General features: G+C 47.8%; 1 protein-coding gene across 1 annotated transcript in view; it reads left to right on the top strand.

The window, feature by feature from the left end:
* The window catches only part of CRISPLD2 (cysteine rich secretory protein LCCL domain containing 2), a 66,743-nt gene that overhangs the window by 29,997 nt on the left and 12,354 nt on the right, over positions 1-24,392 (top strand). The window contains exons 7-13 of the mRNA XM_061173345.1: positions 5,020-5,160; positions 7,388-7,448; positions 11,112-11,178; positions 11,666-11,796; positions 13,940-13,983; positions 16,097-16,169; positions 18,541-18,616. Coding sequence (XP_061029328.1) covers positions 5,020-5,160; positions 7,388-7,448; positions 11,112-11,178; positions 11,666-11,796; positions 13,940-13,983; positions 16,097-16,169; positions 18,541-18,616 — 593 coding nt within the window. The remainder of the gene's footprint in view (positions 1-5,019; positions 5,161-7,387; positions 7,449-11,111; positions 11,179-11,665; positions 11,797-13,939; positions 13,984-16,096; positions 16,170-18,540; positions 18,617-24,392) is intronic.

Raw genomic sequence — 24,392 nt, 5'->3', positions numbered from 1 at the left:
CAATGGTGTGTTAGTTTCTGCTTTATAACAAAGTGAATCAGCTATACATATACATATATCCCCATATCTCCTCCCTCTTGCATCTCCCTCCCATCCTCCCTATCCCACCCCTCTAGGTGGTCACAAAGCACCGAGCTGATCTCCCTGTGCTATGCGGCTGCTTCCCACTAGCTAGCTGTTTTACATTTGGTAGTGTATATATGTCCATGCCACTCTCTCACCCTGTCACATCTCACCCCTCCCCCTCCCCATATCCTCAAGTCCATTCTCTAGTTGCCGGCCGCTCAGAATGTTCCCACGTTCCCCCTCCTGTAAATAATGCACATTTTTCATGCCTCAAGTGCTCCTCGCGTTTGGGACTGTTTCCTCCGGCTCCGTCCCAGAAGGAGCAGAGCCTGCCAAGAGGCTGACCGTGTGTTTGAGGTTGAGATGTGTTTTTCTTCCCGTGGCTCCATCAGCAGGTCTTGTGATGGCTGAGAGGGGTCTTTCAGGAGAGGTGGGGTGGGGGGGAACGCAGGATCAGTCCAGTGGGCTCCGGGGTGAAGAGTGGGGCTCCCAGACCCTCCCAGGCCCGCAGTTCGCTACTGATTCTGCCCACTGCAGGGCGGGCGTGGGGATCTTGCAGGGGGGGGAGAAGCAAGGATCTGACGGTCCAGTCCGTGCTGGTCCCCTGGGTCGTGAGTTATATGCGGGTGGCTGAGCCTCCAGGGGGAACTCAGGGGGCTCAACCCAAAGTCTGGACATGAGGCTTCTGGTTCTGGCTCTCCATGATTGGAGGCTGTTTGCTCAAACCAGCTGATGACTCTGCCCAGCAGCAAAATGGGTATGATAACTCCAGCCTTCCATGACGTATCTCAGGCTCCGATGAGAGAGTCGGTGTGTTTGGTGTGAATGTATTGAGCGCCTGCTGTGTGCCAGGACGTCGCTAGGTGATAGGGATGGGGATGACTGTGGGGACCCGGCAGTCACGGTCCTGCCCTCGGGAACATGAGGTCCAGCGGGGCCACTGCCCCGAGGAGTGACGCGCACCTTTCAGGGGAAGTAACAGTTGCCTCAGGGCGTAATAGCAGGAGTATCCACCGTCAGCCAGGTCAGGGAAGGCTTCCCAAGCAGGCAGCTATTGAGGAAGAGGACACGGCCTAGTAATGAGAGAAGGGAAAGGTGTTTCTGGCAGGCGGAACAGCATGTGCAAAGGCCTGGAAGATGAGGCATCGCGGTCACGAGGCTGTGAGGCAGAAGGGCCCACAGGGATGTGCAGGTCCCGGCAATGCCTGCCACGCAGCAGGGGCTCTGTAAGCATTTGTTAGATGGAGTTTCTCCTGCTCTCCCACCCCCTCTCAGGCAACATCTCTTCACTGTCTTCGAGAGGGAGGTGCCCACGCCTGTCCTTAGTGAAATATTCCCAGATAGCCCAGCTCCGATTCCTGGATTCGTGGGACAAGCATGGGTTTTAGAGTTCGGCACACCTGCCTGAGGAATATCAACCCTGCATGTTCCAGCGGTGGGCACCTGGGCAGGGCATTTCATCTCTCTGAGCCTCAGTCTTCCTGTGTGAAAATGGGGTGATGTGTCAGCCCCTGGGGTTCGTAGGAGGGCTGAGAAGAATGCAGGCTGACACTCCAGGCATATCAGGCCGCAAATCCCTATTCAGGCAGGTCCCGTGGCTGCTGTCCAGTCACCCAGAGGGGCAAATCCCCCCATCAGATCCTGAGTGCTGATTTGGGGACCGTGAGGGAGGGATGCCCACTGGGGCTCCCCCTTGGCTCTCCCATTGGGAGGGGGCTCCGTGTGTGCACGAGGCAGGCTGTCAGGGTGCAGGGCAGGCAGAGCGGGGCATCTCTGCGTTCCTGGACGCGTATGCTCAGGCACACTGCTTGCCTTCTTTGAGCCTCGGTTTCCCCATCTGTAAGAGTGATGACATCGTTCTCCCGCAGATGATTTGCTGGGAGGATGCAACAAGGAGGATGTGAGTTGCTAGGACAGCAGCCTGCACATAGTCAGTGCTTTATGAACACAGCTCATTACTTCCTTGGAGAGGTGGGAGTGGGGAGGTATGACTGCGCTTATCACCTGGCATGGGGTTCTTCCTCACCTGGGAGGTACTGGGGGCCCCCTCCCAGCCTGGGGGCCCCATCCATCTCAGGATCCTGTCAGACCCCTTCTCTTCTCGGGAAACACAGCTCTGGTGTCACACCTCCTCCAGGGAGACTTCCCTGAGTCCACAGACAGGCAGCCCACCTGCCTCCGTGCTCTTACTGCACCCAGACTCTCCTTGAACTTGATTCACCTGTAGTTAAAACTGCTGGTTCACTCCCGGGCCTCCAGGGCCATGTAGCAGGTGTGTTCTGCATGTTGTCTGAATAAATATACCCCCGATATCCACAGAGGGTCATTTTCAAAGAACAAATGCACACAAAGATAGCCTAGATGCTGGTTAACCCACCCAATGAAGCCTCCTGGACTTGTTTCTTTATTTTTGGTGGAAAATGCCCAACTTCACTTGGCGGGCATCCTGATTTTCTTAGCTAACCATGCAGAAAGTCTCTTCTAAAGCAGCTTATCTGCATAAGCTACTTAATAAGCGTTTATTGAGGTGCCTGGCAAGGCCTTGACCTATAATGGAGGTGGAACAGGGATAAGGATAGACCGTAAGAGAAGATTCCATATCCCTCCAGGCTTTCCCTGTGTGGCGATGAAGGGCGTGGACTTTGGGGAAAGGTGGTTCGACTCTCAGCTGTGTGAGCTTGGGCAGGTCACATAGCCTCCCTGAACCTCAGTTTTCCCGTCTGTAAAATGGGGCTGCTCATGCCTCCCAGGGCAACAAGAGGATGACGTGAGAGCTTGACATTAGTTATGAGCTTCGTCCCCACTTATGGAACCAGGCGGGAGTCTGCAGAATGATGTAACAATGCTGTGTGCCTTGGGACCCCTGGTCCGGATCTGGACGGTGCACAGGGTAACCTTGCAGCGAACTCGGGCACGGAATTTCCCCAGGCCTGTGCTGGTCCACACAGGGGATCTTAATTAGGATGTGATCAAATACAGCCCGTCCTCTGGGTAAGCATTCCACTTTTCATGTGTGTGTCTGAGGGCGAGGACCGTCTACCCATTTTCTTAAATAGTGAGCCCTCAAATGCTTTAGACTGCTTTACCCAACTATATTTGGCTAAATAAAGCCACGATTATGAGGTATAAAAATCCTAAAGGCCAGTGGAAGAAAACCCAGCTTATTCCAGAGACAGCTCTGGCTTTCAGTGAAGGACAAACCTGAATAGCCACATTGACAGGAAGACAGACAAGAGACAGCCGCTGGGTCCCAAGTGGTGTTTGCAAACCCAGCGTCTTCATAAAGATTTCACCTATAGCGTTTGGCTACAAATGATGTTTTCAGAATTCCCTTCCTGAATGTCTTTAAGCTTTGCTGGGACTTTTTTTTTTTTTTTTCCCCAAAAGAGTTCAGAGACAGAATTTGTTGGGCGTTTTGATCATCCTTCACTCAGCAAATTTTGTTGAGCAGCTACTATGTTTTGGGAGCTGGGTGTAGTGTGGTGTGAAGCAGGCTGGCTGCTGGCCTCAGGGAGTTTACAGCTGGTGGGGGAGGTGAGTGGTGGTGAGCACGCCATCCACGAGCAGTACATGGAGGTCCATGAGCTCTGATAATGAACTTGGGACTCAGGATTGCTGTTCTCCTCCGGCTTAAATCCTGTCCATCCTCCTCATGGGTCAGGGTAGTGGTTGTACTGTGATGAATCGGCCAGTGAAACAGCTGCAGAGTATCCCAGCCTTGAAAAGCATCAGAGAAGATGTCACTCGCCCTTCATATTCTTGAATGTCTTGTATCGACACAAACCCTTGGTCTGCTTTTTTGGAGAAAAGTTGTTGCTCTTCAGAAGAAGTAAGGATAAGGCTGGGGATTGGTGAACACTTGATGGGACTTGAGTTTTAATCCGTTGACACAAAGAGGCCTGCGAGGGCGCTTCGTTCCTGCTCCTTGAAATCGTTCTTACCCAAACACATCTGTTGTCTTTTCTCATTGGAGGAGCTTGGAAGGCAGGGGTTTCCAACTCGGGTCCACAGACATCCTTGGAGGGGCGGGGGTCCCCCAGCAGAGATGCGCACCGATTCGTCTTTGATAAGGGTGCTCAAGCAAACTCAAACAGCAATACTTTGCTTTACTTTGGCTGGAATTTATGGTTTGGTATCCAGCTGGCCTGATTACAGATCACAGTGAGTGGTTAATAGTTGACTTTCATGATGAAAACTGGAAGATAAACTGATGCTTAATAAATGCAGTGTATTCGGTGAATTAGAATGTTTTGAAACATGAAGGTCATGGTCATGGTTGGAGAAATAATAATATTTGGGTGGGGAAAATATTGGGACCCGAAGAACTAAGTTTTTTTAACCAAGAGTTGGGTCTTTGGCTCGTTCTAGATGATGGTTCCAATGTTATTGGGCTTCGAAACTTCAGTGCAGAGAAGGGTTAAGTGATCTTGACCTGCAGGAGTGGGGAAGGAAACAGAATGTGCTGGTGGTGAGGGGCAGTGGGGTCCAAGAGCATTGACGAGGGTCTTCGTGTGCCATGATGGCGTGTAAATGAGGCGGACCCCTCCTCCAATGAGAACCTAGGGCCAGAGGCACCTCAGCGGAGACAGCTACGGTTTGGGGTCAGAGGATGAGGTGGCTTCCTGAAGCTGCTTCCTTGGGCAGAGACGGGACAAGAAACCATTCTGATGATCCAGGGGTGGGCGCCAGGGCCTTCTAACCTCTGGTCAGCCCAGCCGCTCTTGTGTCCAAAGCAAACACGGTGAGCAGAGAGCCATCCATCACCCCTTGGCAGGGAGAATTCCACCTGGCCAGTGCTGTCCTGAAATGTAACTTTCTCTTTGCCACTGAAATGACCCTTTGTGAAACCAAACCTCAAACAAGTTTAGTTTCCAAATTGCTTCTTTATTTTTTCCGAAATGCATTTTGGTTGAATCCCAGCATGTTGCTTTTCTCTCCCTCTTCACTATTAAGAGACGTACGACCAAAAACCTGAAACAGACGAGATGAACGAGGTGGAAATGGCCCCCATTCCTGAAGAGAAGCACATCTGGGTCCATTCGAGGGTGATCAGACCCACGAAGCCCAAGAAAGCCCCCGCCGTGAACTACATGAGTGAGTGGGGCTCTGCCCTCTGCCAGCCACCTCTGGAGGGGGCAGTTTTCTTTGGGGTGGGCAGAGGAGGGAAACGGGTGGGTTGAGAGGTCTCCAAGTCGACAAACAGCAGGGAACAGGGTGGGGTGTAGCTTGCAAAAAGCACAACCTGAAGATGTTTCTAAAAAATGATATTTTTAAGTCATTTCAAAAGAAGCATTATAGGAGCTGTGCTTGGGTGGCCTTTTCCCCCCGGCAGGTATTTTAAGGTTAGACCTTCTCTTGTCCTTTCAAAGAGGACTTGGGCTGAAATCGGGTTCCTGTTGGAAGTGCCTGGCTCCCAAAGGGAGGATGAACATGCAGCGTGGAGCCCGGCTCCCGTGGTCATCATGCACCAGCCCTGTGACTCGGACAGTCACCCGACTCTTTGAGACTTGATGTACTCATCCGTAAAGTGGGAGCAGTAATGCCTCTGTCAGCATTTTTTTAAATCAGTGAGATATGGACCTGTGCATTTCATATGTCCATATTTTACAAGAGGCATTGTGTTCTTTTTTTTTTAAATTTATTTTATTTACTTATTTTTGGCTGCATTGGGTCTTCGTTACCACACGTGGGCTTTCTCTAGTTGCGGCGAGCGGGGGCTAATCTTCACTGCCGCGCGCGGGCTTCTTAGTGTGGTGGCTTCTCTTGTTGCGGAGCACGGGCTCTAGGCGTGCGGGCTTCAGTAGTTGTGGTGCGCAGCCTCAGTCGTTGTGGCTCGCGGGCTCTAGAGCGCAGGTTCGGTAGTTGTGGCGCACGGGCTTAGTTGCTCCGTGGCATGTGGGATCTTCCCGGACCAGGGCTCGAACCCGTGTCCCCTGCACTGGCAGGTGGATTTCAACCGCTGCGCCACCAGAGAAGCCCGGCATTGTGTTCTTGACAAAGGAGAACTGAAGCAATTACTAAGGAACAAGCCCATGGATTCTAGACCTGGGACAAACCTCCTGGGCTGTGTGTCAACGTTCTCATCTGTTACTCCTCACACATCTCCTTACCAGAGCTGTTGCAGCTCTGTCAGGTTGCTGTGGGGATTATTTGCAGTAAACGGGGGCCACCCAGTGTCAGCTGTGCTTTGAGCTCACCATCAAGTTGCCTCCGACATCCCCCCTTAAGGCCGGAAGTTGGATTTTCTCCCAGAGACTTCTGGAAGTCCCCAGATGCCTAGTGTTCTCACGCTCACCTCTGTCGCACTTTCTTCTCCCTGGTCTCCCAAGACACTTCGCCTCCTAGGGCTCGCTCCTTTCTTTCTGCCCTCCTGTGCCCGGCTCCGATTACCCCCTCCCCTGCTCACCTGTGTATGCGGCACCTTTACTGAAGGGTTGAGGCTCTGGAGGGCATTTTCTTACAGGCACGGCACCAAGTGTGGGTTTCTCTGCCCGCCAGTGTCTCTCTTTTCCCTCCAAACCTCACACAGCATAAAACTGGACTCACCCCTGAGTAGGAGGCCAGCTCATGCCCATCTTTCTCAAAAATCCTCTGCTATTTTGTCAACTGCCCTGCCCTCAGCCCCCACCAGTCTCTCTCCTCTGAGCCTTCAAATGTCTTTCTCCTGGGCTTCCTGCCTGTTTAGTCAGCTGTGACTTTCTTTGACCAGGAAATACGCTGATGTTCTTGTCTGTCCAGAAATTCCAAACACTTCAGTTGTTTTTTCCTTTAATAATGTAACATTACAAAGTAATACGTCTTTTTGTCAAACTATGACACTACTGCAAGATTCTAATATGTCCCTATAAAATAAACCAAAAAGGAAAGCTTGGCAAAGTCATCTTGGCTGGGGGCGGGGAGACGACACTGGTGAGAATGGCTGGGTCCCCGCCAAGCGGGCTGGACAAGGCTTGCCCTCCAGAGCCCTGTGAGGCTATGGGGCACTTAGTGTGCCAGGCTCCCTTCCAAGCCTACATTTACTTTCTCATTTACGGCTCACAGCAACCGTTGGAGGTGGATACTGTACTCATCCCCATTAATAAGCAGAATTTGAACCTCAGAGAGGGGAAGTCAGGTGTCCAAGGTGACAGTGCTACTAGAAAGAGGATCTGGGATTTGAACCTCACCCTAAGCCTGCAGCCACTGGGCCATGCTCCTGCTCTCGTTATGACATGGATTCCAGAATGTTCCAGAGAGTTCCTCAGAGGGGGGTGGGGTCTTCTAACTCAGACTCATCCTCCCGCTTCTTGCCTTGACAAGTATTTCTGCATTTCTCTCCTAGCCCAAGTCATCGGGTGTGACACCAAGATGAAGGACAAGTGTAAAGGGTCCACGTGCAACAGGTAAGGCCTGGCCCATCCCCATCTCGCCGCCTACAGCCCTCTGAAGCACCTGCTCTCGGTCATGGGTCACATCGTGATCTGTCAGCTGATCTACATCTGTAGAAATGCCAGATGTGCCAGCAGCAGATGTGCTATCGACCGGGAGATCTTGACTGAAGTTTTTGTGAGGCTGGGGGCTCCCTCCCATCTCTGTGCGTGAAGGGGTTACCCAGAGCTAGCACAGGCTAGCCCAGAGCTCTCTGCCGGGGACGACTGGGGCTGCGGCAGCGTTAGGGCAGGTGTGACCGTGGACGGGTCCAGCACGGCTGCTGTGGAATCCAAGTCGGCCTGCTTCCAGAGGGGCCCCACCAGACAAAGAGCGGCCTGCGTGTTCCCCAGCGTTGAGCAAATTCATGTAGCTGATGGAGTCACTTAGTATCGTCCATTTCAGATGTTGAAAAACATCTGCCAAGAAGAACAAGCTTGGTTTTGGCAACGTAGCTGCTGGGCTGCTGCCTTCTGGCAGTGAGTGGCCAACAGGTGTAGCGGCCCTACATAGATCCTCAGGTTCACGGCAGGAAACTGTGTTATCGGTGCAGGGGCCTTACTCTTCTTCCTATGGATTCTGGCATCCATTCATCTAAAGCTGAATTGTATTTTTATTATTTTTTTTTAATTAATTTATTTTATTTATATTTATTTTTGGCTGCGTTGGGTCTTCGTTGCTGCGCACGGGCTTTGTCTAGTTGTGGCGAGCGGGGGCTACTCTTTGTTGCGGTGCGCGGGCTTCTCATTGCGGTGGCTTCTCTTGTTGCGGAGCGCAGGCGCTAGGCGCGCGGGCTTCAGTAGTTGTGGTGCACGGGTTCAGTAGTTGTGACTCACGGGCTCAAGAGCGCAGGCTCAGTAGTCGTGGCGCACGGGCTTAGCTGCACGGGCTTAGCTGCACGGGCATGTGGGATCTTCCTGGGCCAGGGCTTGAACCCGTGTCTCCTGCATTGGCAGGCAGATTCTTAACCACTGCACCACTAGGGAAGCCCTGAATCGTGTTCTTTAAAGCACATGCTAAAAGAGAAGGTATATTGTATTACCTAAAAGAGAGGGTCCTATTTTATACCATGGGGACTTTGGGATCTGGTTTGCCAGGACAGTGCATCACTCTGACTTTGGCAGGAGTGTCCTGGGACAGACAGAGCAGCCCAGGATCAGATGTTCAAAGGGCTCGTACGTCATCCCACGAGCAGCTGGCGATGGGCCAGCAAGTACTACGAAAGTAGATCCAGGCAGTTTGTTGGTGAGATAAGCAAGACGTGGCAATGAGGGTGGTGGAATAACCGTCTGTCCCCTCGCACCGGAAGGGGTCTCCACTCTGCAAACTCACAGGTCTGGGATTCCCGGAATGCTCCCGAGTTGCCCCTTGGTGGTGATGTGCCTTTCTGAACCGCAAGCTTGTTACAAGAGCATCACGCCTGAATATTCAGTGGGAAAAAATGACAAGGTCTGGAGAACATTTGTTGTTAGCATCAGAAGAGTTGCAGGGTTGGGGGTAGATGGGACCCTCCCCAAGCACGGAAAAGGCAGGGGTCTGTCCACATGAAGAGTGTTAGATGCCTCCAGTCAAGATATAGAACTCAGCCCACCTGCAACCACAAGAACGCTCACGGTGCAGCTCCTGGAAGCCGTCCCACCATCTGGCACATCAGTTTTCTGTACGTGGTGCTTTTACAAAAATAATACTTACTGGACTTTTTTCTGACTTTAAAAGGTATCTTGTTCACTGTAATTCAGGAAAACAACAACCAAAAAAAAGTATAAAGGAAAGAATAAGTGTCCCAGAGTCTCGTGAACATCCGTAACAATTCTATGTAGTTTCTGTGCACTGATTGGGCTAATACTGTTATGCAATCTTGTGTGGTACTGGTTTCACTTAAGATTTTCTGAAGTCAATAACTATTCCTCAAAAACTTCATTTCTAGTGGCTGCATAATACTCTGACATTTGGCCACACAAAAATATATTTGGCTATTCCTTTGACACCTGCTGACTTATTTCCAGTTTTTCCCTATTACAAATGGTTGGAATAACATGGAGGTCTGACTTTCTGTCTTTTTGCTTGGGAGATTCAAGAATCAAGGGATATGAATTTTTTTTTTAATTGAAGTATAGTTAATTTACGGTGTGTTAGTTTCAGGTGTACAGCAAAGTGATTCAGTTATACATATATATATTGTTTTTCAGATTCTTTTCCATTATAGGTTATTACAAGATATTGAGTATAGTTCCCTGTGCTATACAGTATAGGTCCTTGCTGGTTATCTGTTTTGTATATAGTAGTAGGTATATGTTAATCCCAAACTCCTAATTTATCCCTCCCCCCGCTTTCCCCTTTAGTAGCCATAAGTTTTCCATGTCTGTGAGTCTGTTTCTGTTTTGTAAATAAGTTCATTTGTATCATTTTTTTAGATTCCACATATAAGTGATATCATATACTTGTCTTTGTCTGACTTACTTCACTTAGTATGATAATCTCTAGGTCCATCCATGTTGCTGCAAATGACATTATTTTATTTTTTTATGGCTGAGTAATATTCCATTGTATATATATACCACATCTTCTTTATCCATTCATCTGTTGATGGACACTTAGGTTGCTTCCTTGTCTTGGCTGTTGTAAATAGTGCTGCTGTGAACATTGGGATGCGTGTATCTTTGCAAATTAGAGTTTTTCATCTTTTCTGGATATATGCCCAGGAGTGGGATTGCTGGATCGTATGGTAGCTCTATTTTTAGTTTTTTGAAGAACCTCCATACTGTTTTCCATAGTGGCTGTACTAATTTACATTCCCACCAACAGTGTAGGAGGGTTCCCTTTTCTCCACACCCTCTCCAGCATTTGTTATTTGTAGACTTTTTAATGATGGCCATTCTGGCTGGTGTGAGGTGATACCTTATTGTAGTTTTGATTTGCATTTCTCTAATAATTAGCAATATTGAGCATCTTTTCATGTGCCTCTTGGCCATCTGTATGTCTTCTTTGGAGAAATGTCTATTTAGGTCTTCTGCCCATTTTTTGATTGGGTTGCGGTTTTTTAAAAAATATTAAGCTGTATGAGCTGTTTGTATATTTTGGAAATTAATCCCTTGTCGGTAGCATCATTTGCAAATATTTTTTCCCAGTGCAGAGGTCGTGTTTTCGTTTTGTTTGTGGTTTAAGGGATACGAATTTTGAAGGCTTTCTGGAAAGATTAACTGTTATTTGTGAACATGATCGCCATCATTTAGTTTTATTCTATTAAAAAACCCTTGATGCCTGGAAAATGCCACCTCCTTTCAGTCTGCACATCTTTGGTGACTGATGTCTGAGGATTTTTTTTGGTGCCTTTGAAGCCATTTGTCTTTATTCTGTGAAATGTCCATCTATTCATAGAATTGTCCATCTCTTCAATTTGAACCTGAAGCACATGAAAATAGTCTTTAAGGAGGTCAAGTTGAATCTAATTATGTCCGTGTGACTAGAAACTTCAGCCTGGGTGAATTGTGACTTGCTCCAAAACAATGCATGCTATATCACTGATGCTTTTCTATATGTGATAATAGACCTACTGAAGGAAAAAACCCCAATAAATTCATGATGAGGTTTCATGAACATGTTTACCTCTGAAAATCATCTTCTTTCTTCTCCATCAGGTACCAGTGCCCAGCAGGCTGCCTGCACAACAGGGCAAAGATCTTTGGGACTCTCTTTTATGAAAGCGTAAGTATGGCCAGCATTTCTTTAAATGGCTTGTGTGGACTCCTGTTTATGTTTTAAAAGCAGGTGGCTGGTTTTCAGGTGAACAGATTTTCTTTCCGCTCCTTAGTCAAACCCCCCTTTTTGTAGAGCTGATCCGTGTGTGTTTCTGGGGTCACAAACTTGTGAAGCCACTTTTGGGAACTGGGGCTGACCCTCGAGCAGACCAGTCTCCATTTTAGCCCGAGCGTTAAATGCTCCACTGGATGGGGAGAAGGGGCTGTTTGTCCCTGTTCTTAGTTTGTAAAGCAACTCGGATGAGTTCTTAAAGATAAGTACCCCCAGGAACAAAGACGTGTCATAGAGTGCAGTCAGAGTGAGAAGTGGGGTGAGCCTTGGCCCGACTTTTTGGCTTTTTGTGGGTTGAGGACAAACATCTTGGGTGTTTCTGGAAATGATTGCAGACAAAGGTGAATTCAGATGTACTTACAGTCTGGCCTGTCCCCTGCAGGTGTCCAGCATCTGCCGGGCCGCCATTCACTACGGGGTCCTGGACGACAAGGGAGGCCTGGTGGACGTCACCAGGAATGGGAAGGTCCCCTTTTTCGTCAAGTCTGAGAGAAACGGCGTGCAGTCTTTGAGGTAACTATTCGGTGATCAGGGTTACTGAAAATTTCTTTTCTGATTATGAGAGTACTGTTGAAACTTTGAAAAGTACTGAACAATATAAAGAAGCAGCAAAACAGTAAAGATGACCTTAATCCCATAACTCAGAAATCTCCCCTATGGGCCGTTTAGCCTATTTCATCCCAGTGGGTTTCGGTGTGTGTGTTTAGTGTGGTTGAGTTTTGTTTCTTGTTTGTTTGTTTGTTTTTATAGGTTTTAGGAAAGTTTATTGTGTATTTAAAATTAACACTGCTCTTAATTATGAAATGTACACATAGCCATTAAGATACAGAAAAACGGAAATAAGGAAATACTAATCTCTTCATTCCCACTTCCCAGAGATAATCTAGGTACATGACCTTGCAAAGCATATAGTCTTGCAGTCTGATATGAGTTCTGAATCCTGCTTTTTCTCCCTTCCTTGTCCCTGAGAACTCTTCAGACACTTCAGTAATGACTGATGGTATCTTTGAGTTTGTAGGCTAATTCTTTTTTTTCTTATACATCTTTATTGGAGTATAATTGCTTCACAATGGTGTGTTAGTTTCTGCCGTATAACAAAGTGAATCAGCTATATGCACACACATATCTCCATATCCCCTCCCTCTTGAGCCTCCCTCCCACCCTCCCTATCCCACCCCATAGGCTAATTCTTGATTGGCACTTTTTTTTCCCCCCCGAGAACGAGGCTTTTCATTTTTTAAATATACTTACTTGTTTTTGCAAGATGTTTTTCATGTAAGGTATGTGGATGGCTGACGGGGCAGACCATCTTCGCCATTCTGACTTTTGGGGGTTGATGGGGTGGGGGGACCATGAAGAACAGCAGGAGGTCTTGTCTTGATCTGTCCATGGCATCTGAGGCATAAGGTGACCAGGAGCTGGTGGGACCCACTGGGGGCTCTAGGGTCAAACACACCCGGCTCTGCCTTCTCCCTGTGCGTGACCTGGGCGGGCTTTTTCATCCCGTCGGGGTGGCAGTACCCTCATTTATAATTGAGGGCCACGACAGGACCCGGGGCTGACACCCAGCTAACCCAGCACGAGGCAGCATGTCAGGGACCCCCGTGTCAGTGCCCATCCCAGGGTCTGCAGCAGGAAGGCACCCAGCAGACGCTCCTGTGATAGTTACAAGGTGGCATGTCCATGTCCCTTCCAAATAGTGAGGCCACTCAGAACATTTCAAAAACTACGTGAGTCATTCTGTTTGGAAAGGCCTGGTTCTTCGGGCAGTGTTGCAATAGTCCTTCTTCTGTCTTCGCTGGGGATTTTATGTAAACAAAAAAAGAACAAGGAAGTTTAAACGAAAGCAAAGAAAATATTCATGGAGAGATCGGTTGGGTGACCTCAACCCCAGCCTTGATGAAGCTCAGCCCCGCCACCGATGGAGCTGTGGGCTTGACCAAGGGTTCAGGTCCTGCCTTGCCTGGTACCCTTGTCCTGAATCCATTTCTGGTCCCTTCCAATGGCCAACTTTACATCTAGAGTGGGGTTCTTCACGTCTTAGAATTAGAGTCGGGGAGTCTGTGAACACGAAGCAAATTAAAGCTTTAGTTTCACTAACCTCTAATTGAAATGTGGTATTTTCTTCCGTGATGGATGTTAGCCCCCAATCTGAGTAGCACTTGTAGGGCCAGTGACTTTCTCACGGGTAGGAATCCACGTGATGGAGACACCTTGAAACAGTCTCTGCTGTCACGATCCCCAAATGACAGTAGTTAGAAGACCTGCTGCTAGATTCTGTTTTTAATACGTTAATAAAGATGCACAGCTATTACGCTAACACAAATTTGTTTTAATACTTTGATAATGATATTAATAATACCTGATTTCCTTCTAATCTTTTAAATTTATCATTGCATTTTAAAATCATTGTTCTGAGAAGGTGTCCATGGGCTTTACCAGGCTGCTAGAGGGATCCTTGGCACAAAGATTAACGAGCCCTGTTCTAGAATGTTCTCATTCTAGATCCTGCTCTGGAATGTCCTAAGGGCTTTCAGGCTGATGGGAAACAAGTAGGAAAATGTAAAGTTGAGGCCGTAAATAAAATAAGTGCAGGAACAAGCGTGTACTTGTAGACGCATTTCTGTTTGCATTTACTTAATGATTCCTTTTACAGCAAATACAAGTCCTCCAGCTCATTCACGGTGTCAAAAGTAAAAGGTAAGCTGGCCAGTCTTTTCTTATATGACCACAATACACAGGTTATCTTGGGTTTCCCTGGAATTTCATTCCTCTTAGTTATTGATTTAATGTTTACCATGTCTGCTGACGTTGCTGTTCTCAGCATTGTAAAGATGTTTAAGAGGTTCCTGAGGAGGTCGATTCTTTAACTAATTTTTTAAAATATCATAACTTAGGGGGAGTTCCCTGGCAGTCCAGTGGTTAGCACTTGGCGCTTTCACTGCTGTGGCCCAGGTTCAATCTCTGGTTTGGGAATTAAGATCCCGCAAACCGTGGGGCACGGTGAAAAAAAAAAAAATCTGAACTTGGCAATGGACCCAGATAGCTAACCTGAAACACAGGCATGGGTTCCCAGCTGACTGTCACAGAAATACTAATGCCTGGGTCTAGAGTAGCTAATAGGTTGCATAGGGAGTGTCAATTTCTAGTGAGTGATAGTGGCTACCTGGAGCGTTGTTTTGAGAAGGATTCTGAGGCCTCATTCTGGGCTCAGCAGAGCACAGAGCTTGATAGATTAGTAATGTCTGCCATGGACAAGAGAGGGAAACGTGGGGAAGTCCGTGGCCCATACTTGCTGTCTCTGGCCCAGCTTTTTGTATGGCCTCCGGGATGTTCATTTGGCAGGGTGGCATGCATCCACGGGAGAGCACGCTGTAACCAGAATTGGGGTCTGGGTTATAGTTGCCCAGACCGGGCACTTGACTGGAATGGTCTCAGGCAGGCAGGGATGCCAGGGTGCCCCACCCAGCACCCTCCCCTGAACCCTCCCCTAGATCCTTGCCCACTGACCCTTTCTTCCTTTGGGAAAGCAATTCTTGTCATTTGCCCTGGATACAAGAATATCTGGTTAGATATCTTTATAAAAACATATAGCAGCTTTTCCCCCTGTTACAAAAGTAATGTCTGTTTATTCCAGATAATTTAAAAATACAGAGAATTGTTGAAAAAAAGAAAAAAAGACCTAAATTCCACCATTCAGAGATAACTGCTCTGAACATTTTGGTGGATATCTGTAGTGTTTCTTTTCTCTCTGCATTAAGAGTATATACATTGGTAACGTATACATTGATATGCTTTTAAAAATTGAAATGGAATTGGTACCCTGATTTTCTTTTCAAATAATAATATATCAAGAATAGTCTTCTATGCCGTTAAGTGGACTTCTAAACCTCATTTTAATGATTTCCCCAGCATCCCATTGTATAGCAGACCCTTGGTGTAGTAAACCAATCCCCTTGTTGGATTGCTGCATAGACCCCTGGCCCATCCAAGTGATAGGCTGGACCAAGAGTGGGCAAACTACAACCCTCAAGGCCAAATCCTGTCTGCTGACTGTTTTGTAAATAAAGTTTTAGTGGCACCTGGCCACACCCATTCCTTTCCACATTGTCTGTGGCTGGTTCCTGCTACGATGGCAGAGTTGAGTGGTTATAACACAGACCAGAGGGCCCACAGAGCTGGAAATATTTACTCTCTCGCTCTTTAAGAAAGAGTTTGCCGATCCCTGGACCGGACAAGGACAGCCTGTCAGAGACTACAGGTGGCCAGTATTAGAACCGCTTTCTTACATCTGTTGTTAAAACACAACATGTGACGTTGAAGGAAAGAGTCACCTGCCCCCTTGGGAAGGGTATGAGCAAAGAGCTCTAGGCTGGGAATCAGAAACCTGGACCCTCAACCATGTCCTGTGCAGCCTCAGGAGGTCTCTTAGCTTTTCCGGACCTCAGTTTCCCCATCTGTATAATTAGTATAATACCCGCCATGAGGCTCCAGCAGGATAAAGTAGAGGCAGAGGCTTCAAGGTGGAAAAGCACGATGCAAGTGAAAAGTTTGCTCGCCCCACAGAGAAACCGTTTAGGGTGCTGACACCTTTGACCTGTGAAAACACTTGGGCCTTGGGCTTTATCTCATCCCCAGAGTGCCCCTGGGGGAGGTGCCAGGAGCACTGGGGCCTCATCCCGGCTCTCATCCCGGTTCGGGGGCCCAAGGAGCCCCTAGGACCCGCTGTCCAGCAGCCTGTTTCACAGGCCAGTAGCCTGAGGCCCAGGCTTGCCCGTGACCTGACCCTTCCCCTACGTGTTCCTGTTCACAGAGCAGGACCTGGACTGCTACACCACCGTGGCCCAGCTCTGCCCATATGAGAGGCCGGGGACCCACTGCCCAAGGTAAGGCTCCCTGGCATCTGGATTGGCAAACATGGGGGCCGAGAGAAGGGCCAGGTTGGGTTGCGGGTCGCTGCCATGCACAGCTGAGTCCTAGACGTGGCCCTGGTGTGTGTCTACCCAGGAAGTCAGTCGCTTTGTGCTCCGAGTCAAGGACCCCCTTGACCTCTCCCTGAGACCACTCGTTCTCAACCCTGGCTGCACATTGGAATTGCCTGAGAGGCATTAAAAGAACAAATCCCCATCTCCGGGCGTGGCCCCGCAGGACACCCACATCTTTAGAAGCTTCTGGGTGAGCCCCGTGTGTAGCCAGGCCCCAGGGCCCTGCTCTGGGAACTTAACTGAAAAGATGACTTGGCCCTTGTCGATGTCACCTCCACTTGAAGGAGAGAGTATTTGACTTCATTTGCCACCAAGCTCTTCCCAAGCCCCCAGACAGACCTTGGGACCTGTCATTCTTGGCCTCTTAGATCAGTCGAGAACTCTGGAAGCTGGGTGCCACTGGTCCCCTTGGAATCAGCTCTTTGATTCTTGTACTTGATCTGTTATGTTTTCTATGGGTCACTTTAGAACTAGCTTGTTAAAACTCAGCTTTTTGGAGGTATAATTTACACACAACAAAAGCCACCTGTTAAAAGGATACAGTTCAATGTGTTTTGACAAATTACACCACGATCCAGGCAGAGAACATTTTCATCACCCCAGCAAGTTCTCTTGTAGTCCGCCCCCCTCCCTCCAACTCCCACCCATATCCCTGCCAACCACTGACCTCCTTTCTGTCCCTATAATCGTGCCTTTTCTGGAATCTCATAGACATGGAGCCGTCACAGCACGGAGACTTGTGTATCTGGCTTCTTCCACTCTGCACAGTGCTTTGAGATTCATCTGTGTTGTTGAGTGAATCGGTGACTTGTTTATCCTTTCATGTTGCCGAGTGGCGTTCCATTCTGTGGATGTACCGCAATTTGTTCGTCTAAGGAGTGGGTTTTACATGCATCTGCCCAAACCTTAATTGGCTGAGTTTTGGGAGGATGGTGCATCAGAACAAAAGAAGGGGTATCTCCAAAGTACCTGTTAGATCCTGTCAGAAGCTGGGTTATGTAGCTCTGAGATTCCACAAGCTGTGCGGCATGGCCAAAACAAAAACAAAAGCAAAACAAAAACCTAACAGGTGGAGAACCCCAAGGTGTGAGCAGGGAAGAGCCCTGGGAGGGGGCCAGTGAGGGGACCAGATGGGGTTCCTGAATCCTCCCCTTTGCTACTCGCAAGCCAGAGGGCTTCCGGCTGCCATTTTGGTTCCTTGGTCCCTGGGCTCCAGCCCACGGTGTACCTGTTCCGGGTAAAGACGAAAGACCTTTGTTTAAGTAAAGCTCACGCTCTTTCCTGGTGTGAGAGATTCCAGTTTGAGGCACTCTCCTCATCCCCTATGGCAGGGATGTGCTGACAGACACAGCGGTGCGCTAACCCTTCCTGCCCCGGGTTATCAGTGCCCCCTGCCTGGAATATTCTGTTACTCACGGAGGTGAAGGCCTCCACCCTTTCCTCCCCTACACAGGGAAGTGGCCTTTAAAAAAATCTATTGATTGTAATCTCCATAATGTAGCCACAGTATGAACCAGCCGACATCCAAGAATGGGAGGAACAAGCCCTTACAATCCCATACTCCCCTCTCTTAGATTTTTATTTCCTTTCACCTTGCTGTTTGTACAGGTCTTGTCGTATGGCTTTTTTTTTTTCCATAAAGATATTCCATTTTATTAATAAGTGATTGGTCAGAAAAAAGAAACAGAAAGCATGTATTACTAAGGTACACTGAGTAAACCAGCAATTTTAATCAAGTAATCAACCAGCAGATGACCCAAAAACCTTTAAAACCTTTCATTTTAGTTACAATTTTTTAAAATTTTATTTATTTAAAAAAAATTTTATTGGAGTATAGTTTATTTACAGTGTTGTGTTAGTTTCAGGTGTACAGCTAAGTGAATCAGTTATACATATATATCCACTCTTTTTTATATTCTATTCCATATAGGCCAATACAGAGTATTGAGTAAAGTTCCCTGTGCTATACAGTAGATCCTTATTAGTTATCTATTTTATATATAGTAGTGTATATATGTCAATCCCAATCTCCCAATTTATGCCTCCCCATATGGGGTTTTAAAATTCTATATGCACTTTTAAGGAAGAATATCTTTATCACTGCTAGGGTAGGAGAGGCGTATTTTTTTCTTAAAGAGTAAACCGTGTGGTAGTTGCCTTTCACCTAAGTACTTAAATCTTGACGTTCAAGTAAAGAGGGCCAGCTGCTTTTCTCAAGAAATTTTGTTTTCTGCTGATTATAACCATCACCTAAATGCTTCTTGTTTTCCAGAGTTCATTGTCCGGCGCACTGCAAAGATGAGCCATCCTACTGGGCTCCCGTGCTTGGAACCAACATCTATGCAGACGTGAGTATTCTGGCCTTTTCAGCTGCCACCCCACAGAAACCACATTCCAAGGTCTGGACACCAGAAACTTGAGATCCCATTCCTGTGCCTCTAGCTAAATTTAGATCACTCATTTTTGCTACCATTGCCCTAGTTTCTCCATTTACAGAAATATTTGAACTTCCACCAATGTGTGCTAATGAATACAGACACAGGTGTACCTCCTTTTACACAGATGGCATCAGAGTTCGGTAAATTGAATTCTGCTTCTCTACTGACGTGCTTTTTTCATGTGAAGGCTTCCATGCATCACACACTTCATTCCCCCAGATATTTAATAACCTTTCTGGCTCTCCTGATGCATTTATAGCTATTCATCCACTCTACTCACTGCATTTCTTTCTGGCTGTGTACACACTGAGCTAAAAGCACATGGAAGAAAATACAAACTACCTCCAATTTACTACTTGTTAATAACCACTCTTATTATATTGGAGTCTATTCTTCCATTTTTCCCTCCTAACTTTAGCAAGGAAGCTTTAGCCTGATTTTTCTTTTTCTTTTTTAAAAATTTTATTGAAGTATAGTTGATTTACAGTGTTGTGTTAATTTCTACTGTACAGCAGAGTGACTCAGTTACACATATATATGTATATTTTCATATTCTTTTCCATTATGGTTTGTCACAGGATATTGACTATAGTTCCCTGTGCTGTACCGTAGGCCCTTGTTGTTTATCCATCCTGTATATAATATTTAGTTCGCATAGCCTGATTTTTCTGAAGTGAATCCTACAGAAAGTAGTCTGCTCGCTCCAGTGGTCCAGGGTTTAGGGACATGGTGACCCAGAAGATGTGAATGTGGTCACAGTTCTGCCCAACAGACTATTTGATCTTCTGGCCAAGTTGCTTATCTCTCTGTAGAATGAGCCAGAGCTGGGATTTTCTAGTCCAGGAAATCTTCTAGATTTAAAAGTCCATGAGGAGATCAGCATCGCTCATCCCCAGCTGACATTTCTACTCAGCCTTCATTTTTACCCTTCTCCCTCACCCACGACCATCACCTTCGCCCCCATCTGCCTTCATTTATTCTGGGTGCCTGTAAATGTGAGCTTACTGAGTTCTGCAAAGTCAAAGCAACCTTCGTGGCTACCTGCCCCCCACTCCCATCTTTTTTTCTTTCCCGATTAAATGAGTCTTTTTTTTCTCCTTGAAAGCTGCTAATTCAAAATTGAGTTCTAAAAGTTTCATGAAGGAGTCAAATAATGTATATCAATTGTTATACTAAATGTTTGAGCCAAAATCTGCTACTAGAAGACAGCGTCTTCGATTTTCAAGTGCTTTAAGTATAAAGGGATGAGCAAAATGATTCCAGCAAAATACAAAGAAACAAATAGATAAAGCAGGAGTGGCAATATTTTTTTCTTTTTAATTAATTAATTTATTTATATTTTTGGCTGCTCACGGGCTTTCTCTAGTTGTAGTGAGCGGGGGCTACTCTTCGTTTTGGTGCGCGGGCTTCTCATGGCGGTGGCTTCTCTTGTTGTGGAGCGCGGGCTCTAGGCATGCGGGCTTCCGTAGTTGTGGCATGTGGGCTCAGTAGTTGTGGCGCACGGGCTTAGTTGCTCCGTGGCATGTGGGATCTTCCCGGACCAGGGCTCGAACCCGTGTCCCCTGCATTGGCAGGCGGATTCTTAACCACTGCGCCACCAGGGAAGTCCCAGGAGTGGCAATATTGCTATCGGATGAAGTGGAATCTAAAGTTAAACATACTGAATGGGACAAGACAATTCGTTATGCAGTGGCACAAAAGGTACAATTTATGAAGATACGAAAATCAAATCTGTATGCTCCAAACAGTGTAGCAGCTAAACGTATAAAGAAAAAAAGAAGAAGAAGAAAAGAGAAAAAGAAAAAAACATTTAGAAATACAAGGAGAACTTGATGAAAATTTAGTAATATTATAAGGCTACTTTTTACTATGTTTTAGGCTCTTAAAAAACACTGTCTCTAGGTATTGTTATCCCCGTCTTACAGAGAAGGAAAGTGAGGCTTAGAATAACCTGCCCCAAATCACACAGCTAGTACATGGCAAAGGCAAGATGCAAATGAGGGTGTATCTTGCCTTAGGGTCTGTTCTTTCCCTACCCTGTCCTGCCTTGTTTGAATGCACCCACACTCAAAAATACACAGGTGTGAACAGGCCTGTTTGTGAAAACTTGTATACAGTCTCTTACTTCTTCACTAGGGTTTTGAGCTTTTGGAACCACTGTGCTCATGGCAGGGCTTGGCACACAATAATTGTTCTGTTCATGTTTGTTGAAAGAATAAATCAGCAAAAATACTACAGTAGTCAGTGCTTAAACGGCTCTTGAGAGAATAAAAGAAGGAAGGAAGAAAGGGAGAAAGAGAAAGCTACCTCCATTTCAGAGGTTCTTTTCTGGCCTTGGTTTCTAGGTCACTCTGTATTCTGGGAAATGATGATGCCTTTTGGAAAATGTCTGTGTAGCTGAGAGATTTATTTTGGGAGAGTTGTCTCCAGACCTTCGAAGGGCCTAATAACGCCTGCCGTTCCTGCCTGTTCCCCCGGAGTGCGTTAGCTGGCAGAGCGCGTGCTTTGTGGTGAGCTGCAGGCAGAAGAAGCAGCAGGGTGTAGCCTACGAACGAAGTCTGGGTCAGAAGATGCAAACTGAAGCCCCAGCTGTGACATTTACCGGTCGTGGGATGGTGGACAAGCCTTTCCCTGCTCTGAACCTCAGTTTTCTTATCTGTCCTGTCTCCCTCGGTGGCTGGATAAATTCTCACACTCGTGCATGCGTCAGAATCCCCCAGAGGGCTGTTCAAACAGAGTTCCGGGTCCCACCCAACGCGTTTCCGACTCACGGGGTCTGGGGTAGAGCCAGAGAATCTGCGTTTCCAGCGAGTTCCCAGGTGACGTTGATGTTGCTGGTCTGGGACCACACGTTGAGGACCACTGGGTTAGAGATGACAGTCCCTTGAGAATTTTCAATAATGGTGGTGGTGAGAGTGATGATTATGGTGATATTTGTCTTATTAACTAACAATCTATTGAGCACTTACTGTGTGCAAGCCTGCATTTAGCCCTTGATCTTACTTAACCGTCTCAATAGGCCCTCTTAGGTTCTTACTGACCCCTGTAGAGTAGCCTGCAGCTTGCTGGCTCTGGGTGGCAGTCACAGCTCTGCTGTTTGCCAGCCCAGTGATTTGGGGCAAGTCATTTAACCCCTGTTAAGAGGGAATAATAATAATAATAATAATAATAATAATACCTACTTTGTAGGTTACTGGGAGATTACCATATCAATCATGTGAAACACTTAGAACTGGGCCCACCATGGTAAATGCTCAAAAGGGTTACCCATGATGATCCTCACTTTATTAATTAATTAATTTATTTATTTTTAAAAATTTATTTATTTATTTATTTATGGCTGTGTTGGGTCTTCGTTTCTGTGCGAGGGCTTTCTCTAGTTGTGGCAAGCGGGGGCCACTCTTCATCGCGGAGCGCGGGCCTCTCACTATCGCGGCCTCTCTTGTTGCGGAGCACAGGCTCCAGACGCGCAGGCTCAGTAGTTGTGGCTCACGGGCCCAGCTGCTCCGCGGCATGTGGGATCTTCCCAGACCAGGGCTCGAACCCGTGTCCCCTGCATTGGCAGGCGGATTCTCAACCATTGCGCCACCAGGGAAGCCCTAATTAATTAATTTTATTTTTGGCTGCGTTGGGTCTTCACTGCTGCACGCGGGCTTTTTCTCTAGTTGTGGCGAGCAGGGGCTACTCTTCGTTGTGGTGCATGGGCTTCTCACTGCGGTGGCTTCCCTTGTGGCGGAGCACAGGCTCTAGGCGTGTGGGCTTCAGTAGCTGTGGCACACAGGCTCAGTAGTTGTGGCTCACGGGCTCTAGAGCACAAGCTCAGTAGTTGTGGCGCACGGGCTTAGTTGCTCCGCAGCATGTGGGATCTTCCCGGACCAGGGCTTGAACCCGTGTCCCCTGCACTGGCAGGAGGATTCTCAACCACGGTGCCACCAGGGAAGGCCCTGATCCTCACTTTATACTGAGAAAATAGAGGCTCCGGGGGTTGAAATAGGTCATCCAAGACCACACAGCCAACAAGTGGTGGGGACAGGGTTGCTGAGACCAGATCTTTGTTGATAGTGGTTGTTAATAAATATTCAGGTATCGGTGTTGCCTTGGGTCCTGAGGAGAGAAAGCAGATAACTTGTACCTCTGGGGAAGAAGCAGGGAGAGGAGAGGGGTGGGAAGAGGGAGGGGGAAAGGGGAGGAAAGGGTTTGTCCGGCATCAGCGGTGGAAGACGCGTGCAGTGATCGCTGGGCCCGTGCAGGGAGGAGAATCAGGCTGTGCGTGTGTGGTTTCCCCTCCCACGGCTTGATGTTATCATGGGAAACTTCTGTGCCTCTGGTGCCCAGAAATCCTCTGGGGACGGGGCAAAGGACTGTCACAGAGGCCACAGCACCAAAGCGCGCACCTCCTGGCAGCTACCGTCAGAGGATGTGCCTCCCCAGGCAGGCCCTGGGGCTGGTAACTCAGGGAGTGAGCAATACTGAGGGAGACAGAAAAAAATCCCAGCTCTGCCTGCCGGTGAGAAGCCCCGCCCACGCTCGCTTCCACAGCTCAGCCCCGCTCACGGCGAACTTCGAAGGATTCTACGATGATCATTTCATTTCCACAGTCTCCCTGCCTCTCTTTTAGATGGCGGCAGATTTATTGCTTCTTGATCTTCTGGGGGCACAAACCCTTCTGAGAACTGAAAAGCTGTGGCTCCTTCCTCCAGGGGGATAAAAAGGCTTCCTTGTGCCGACAGGATTGACCAACCATCCCAGTTTGCCTGGGATGCGGGGTTTCCTGGGCTCGGTGCTAAAACCTCGAAAGTTCTTGCTGACCCTGTAGGCCCACAGAGTTATGCCTGTAGCCTCAGGGCCTCCCAGACCCCCCCAGAGCCCACTTCAGGCTAAGGAACCCTGCCCTCATCCATATAATTTATTTACTGAAGACAAGACATGTTCGTGCGGGGTTAGAAAAACTGGCCTTCAGTTACTCAAGTCAATTAGTGGTGGAAACCAAGAAATCCAATTCTCCTGTCTTTAGTATGAGGGTGCCTTTCAACTGTGAGACTCTCCACCTTTTAACAGCAGTATTAACTTCTCAGGGAGCAGGCAGGGCGGGGCCTTCTGCTGTGAGCATTTTTTCCTTCTTCTGCAAAACCAGTAACTTGTCTGGAATGACCTGGAATTTGAAGGGACGTGGCAGGAGCTGACAGTCTGAAAGGCTGTTGGGTCTTTCTCATGCTCCTTCTCTCTGCCTCTGACCCTCCCACCTCCCTCTTGTAAGGACCCCTGAGATTCCACTGGGCCCACATGGGTAATCCAGGATCCTCTCCCATCTCAAGGTCCTTAACTTAGTCACATCTGCAAAGTCCTTGTGCCTTGTCAGGTCACATATCCACAGGTTCCAGGGATGAAGCTGGGCATTTTGGGGGCCGTTATTCTGCCGACCATAGAAGCACAGACTTTGCCGTCCGCCAGATCTCATTTGGAATCACTACCAAACCCTGAACTGTCTGCAGGGCGTTGGCAATGTCGTCTAATCTCGCTGAGCCTGTGCTTTCTGGCCTGTGAAGTGGGAATAACAGTAGTCCCCCATGTCATTGGAAGATTAAATGAGATGACAAACAAAAGGCAGCCCAGGCTGGCATTTAATAAGCTCAGAGTCGACGATAGCTCCCCTTACCATAAAGGAGGCTGTTCGCCCCACAGATGG

Source organism: Eubalaena glacialis, chromosome 18 (assembly GCF_028564815.1).
Source record: "Eubalaena glacialis isolate mEubGla1 chromosome 18, mEubGla1.1.hap2.+ XY, whole genome shotgun sequence".
Taxonomy (NCBI): domain Eukaryota; kingdom Metazoa; phylum Chordata; class Mammalia; order Artiodactyla; family Balaenidae; genus Eubalaena; species Eubalaena glacialis.
The sequence above is the reverse complement of the archived record's forward strand: the minus strand, read 5'-3'. Positions and strand labels throughout refer to the sequence as shown.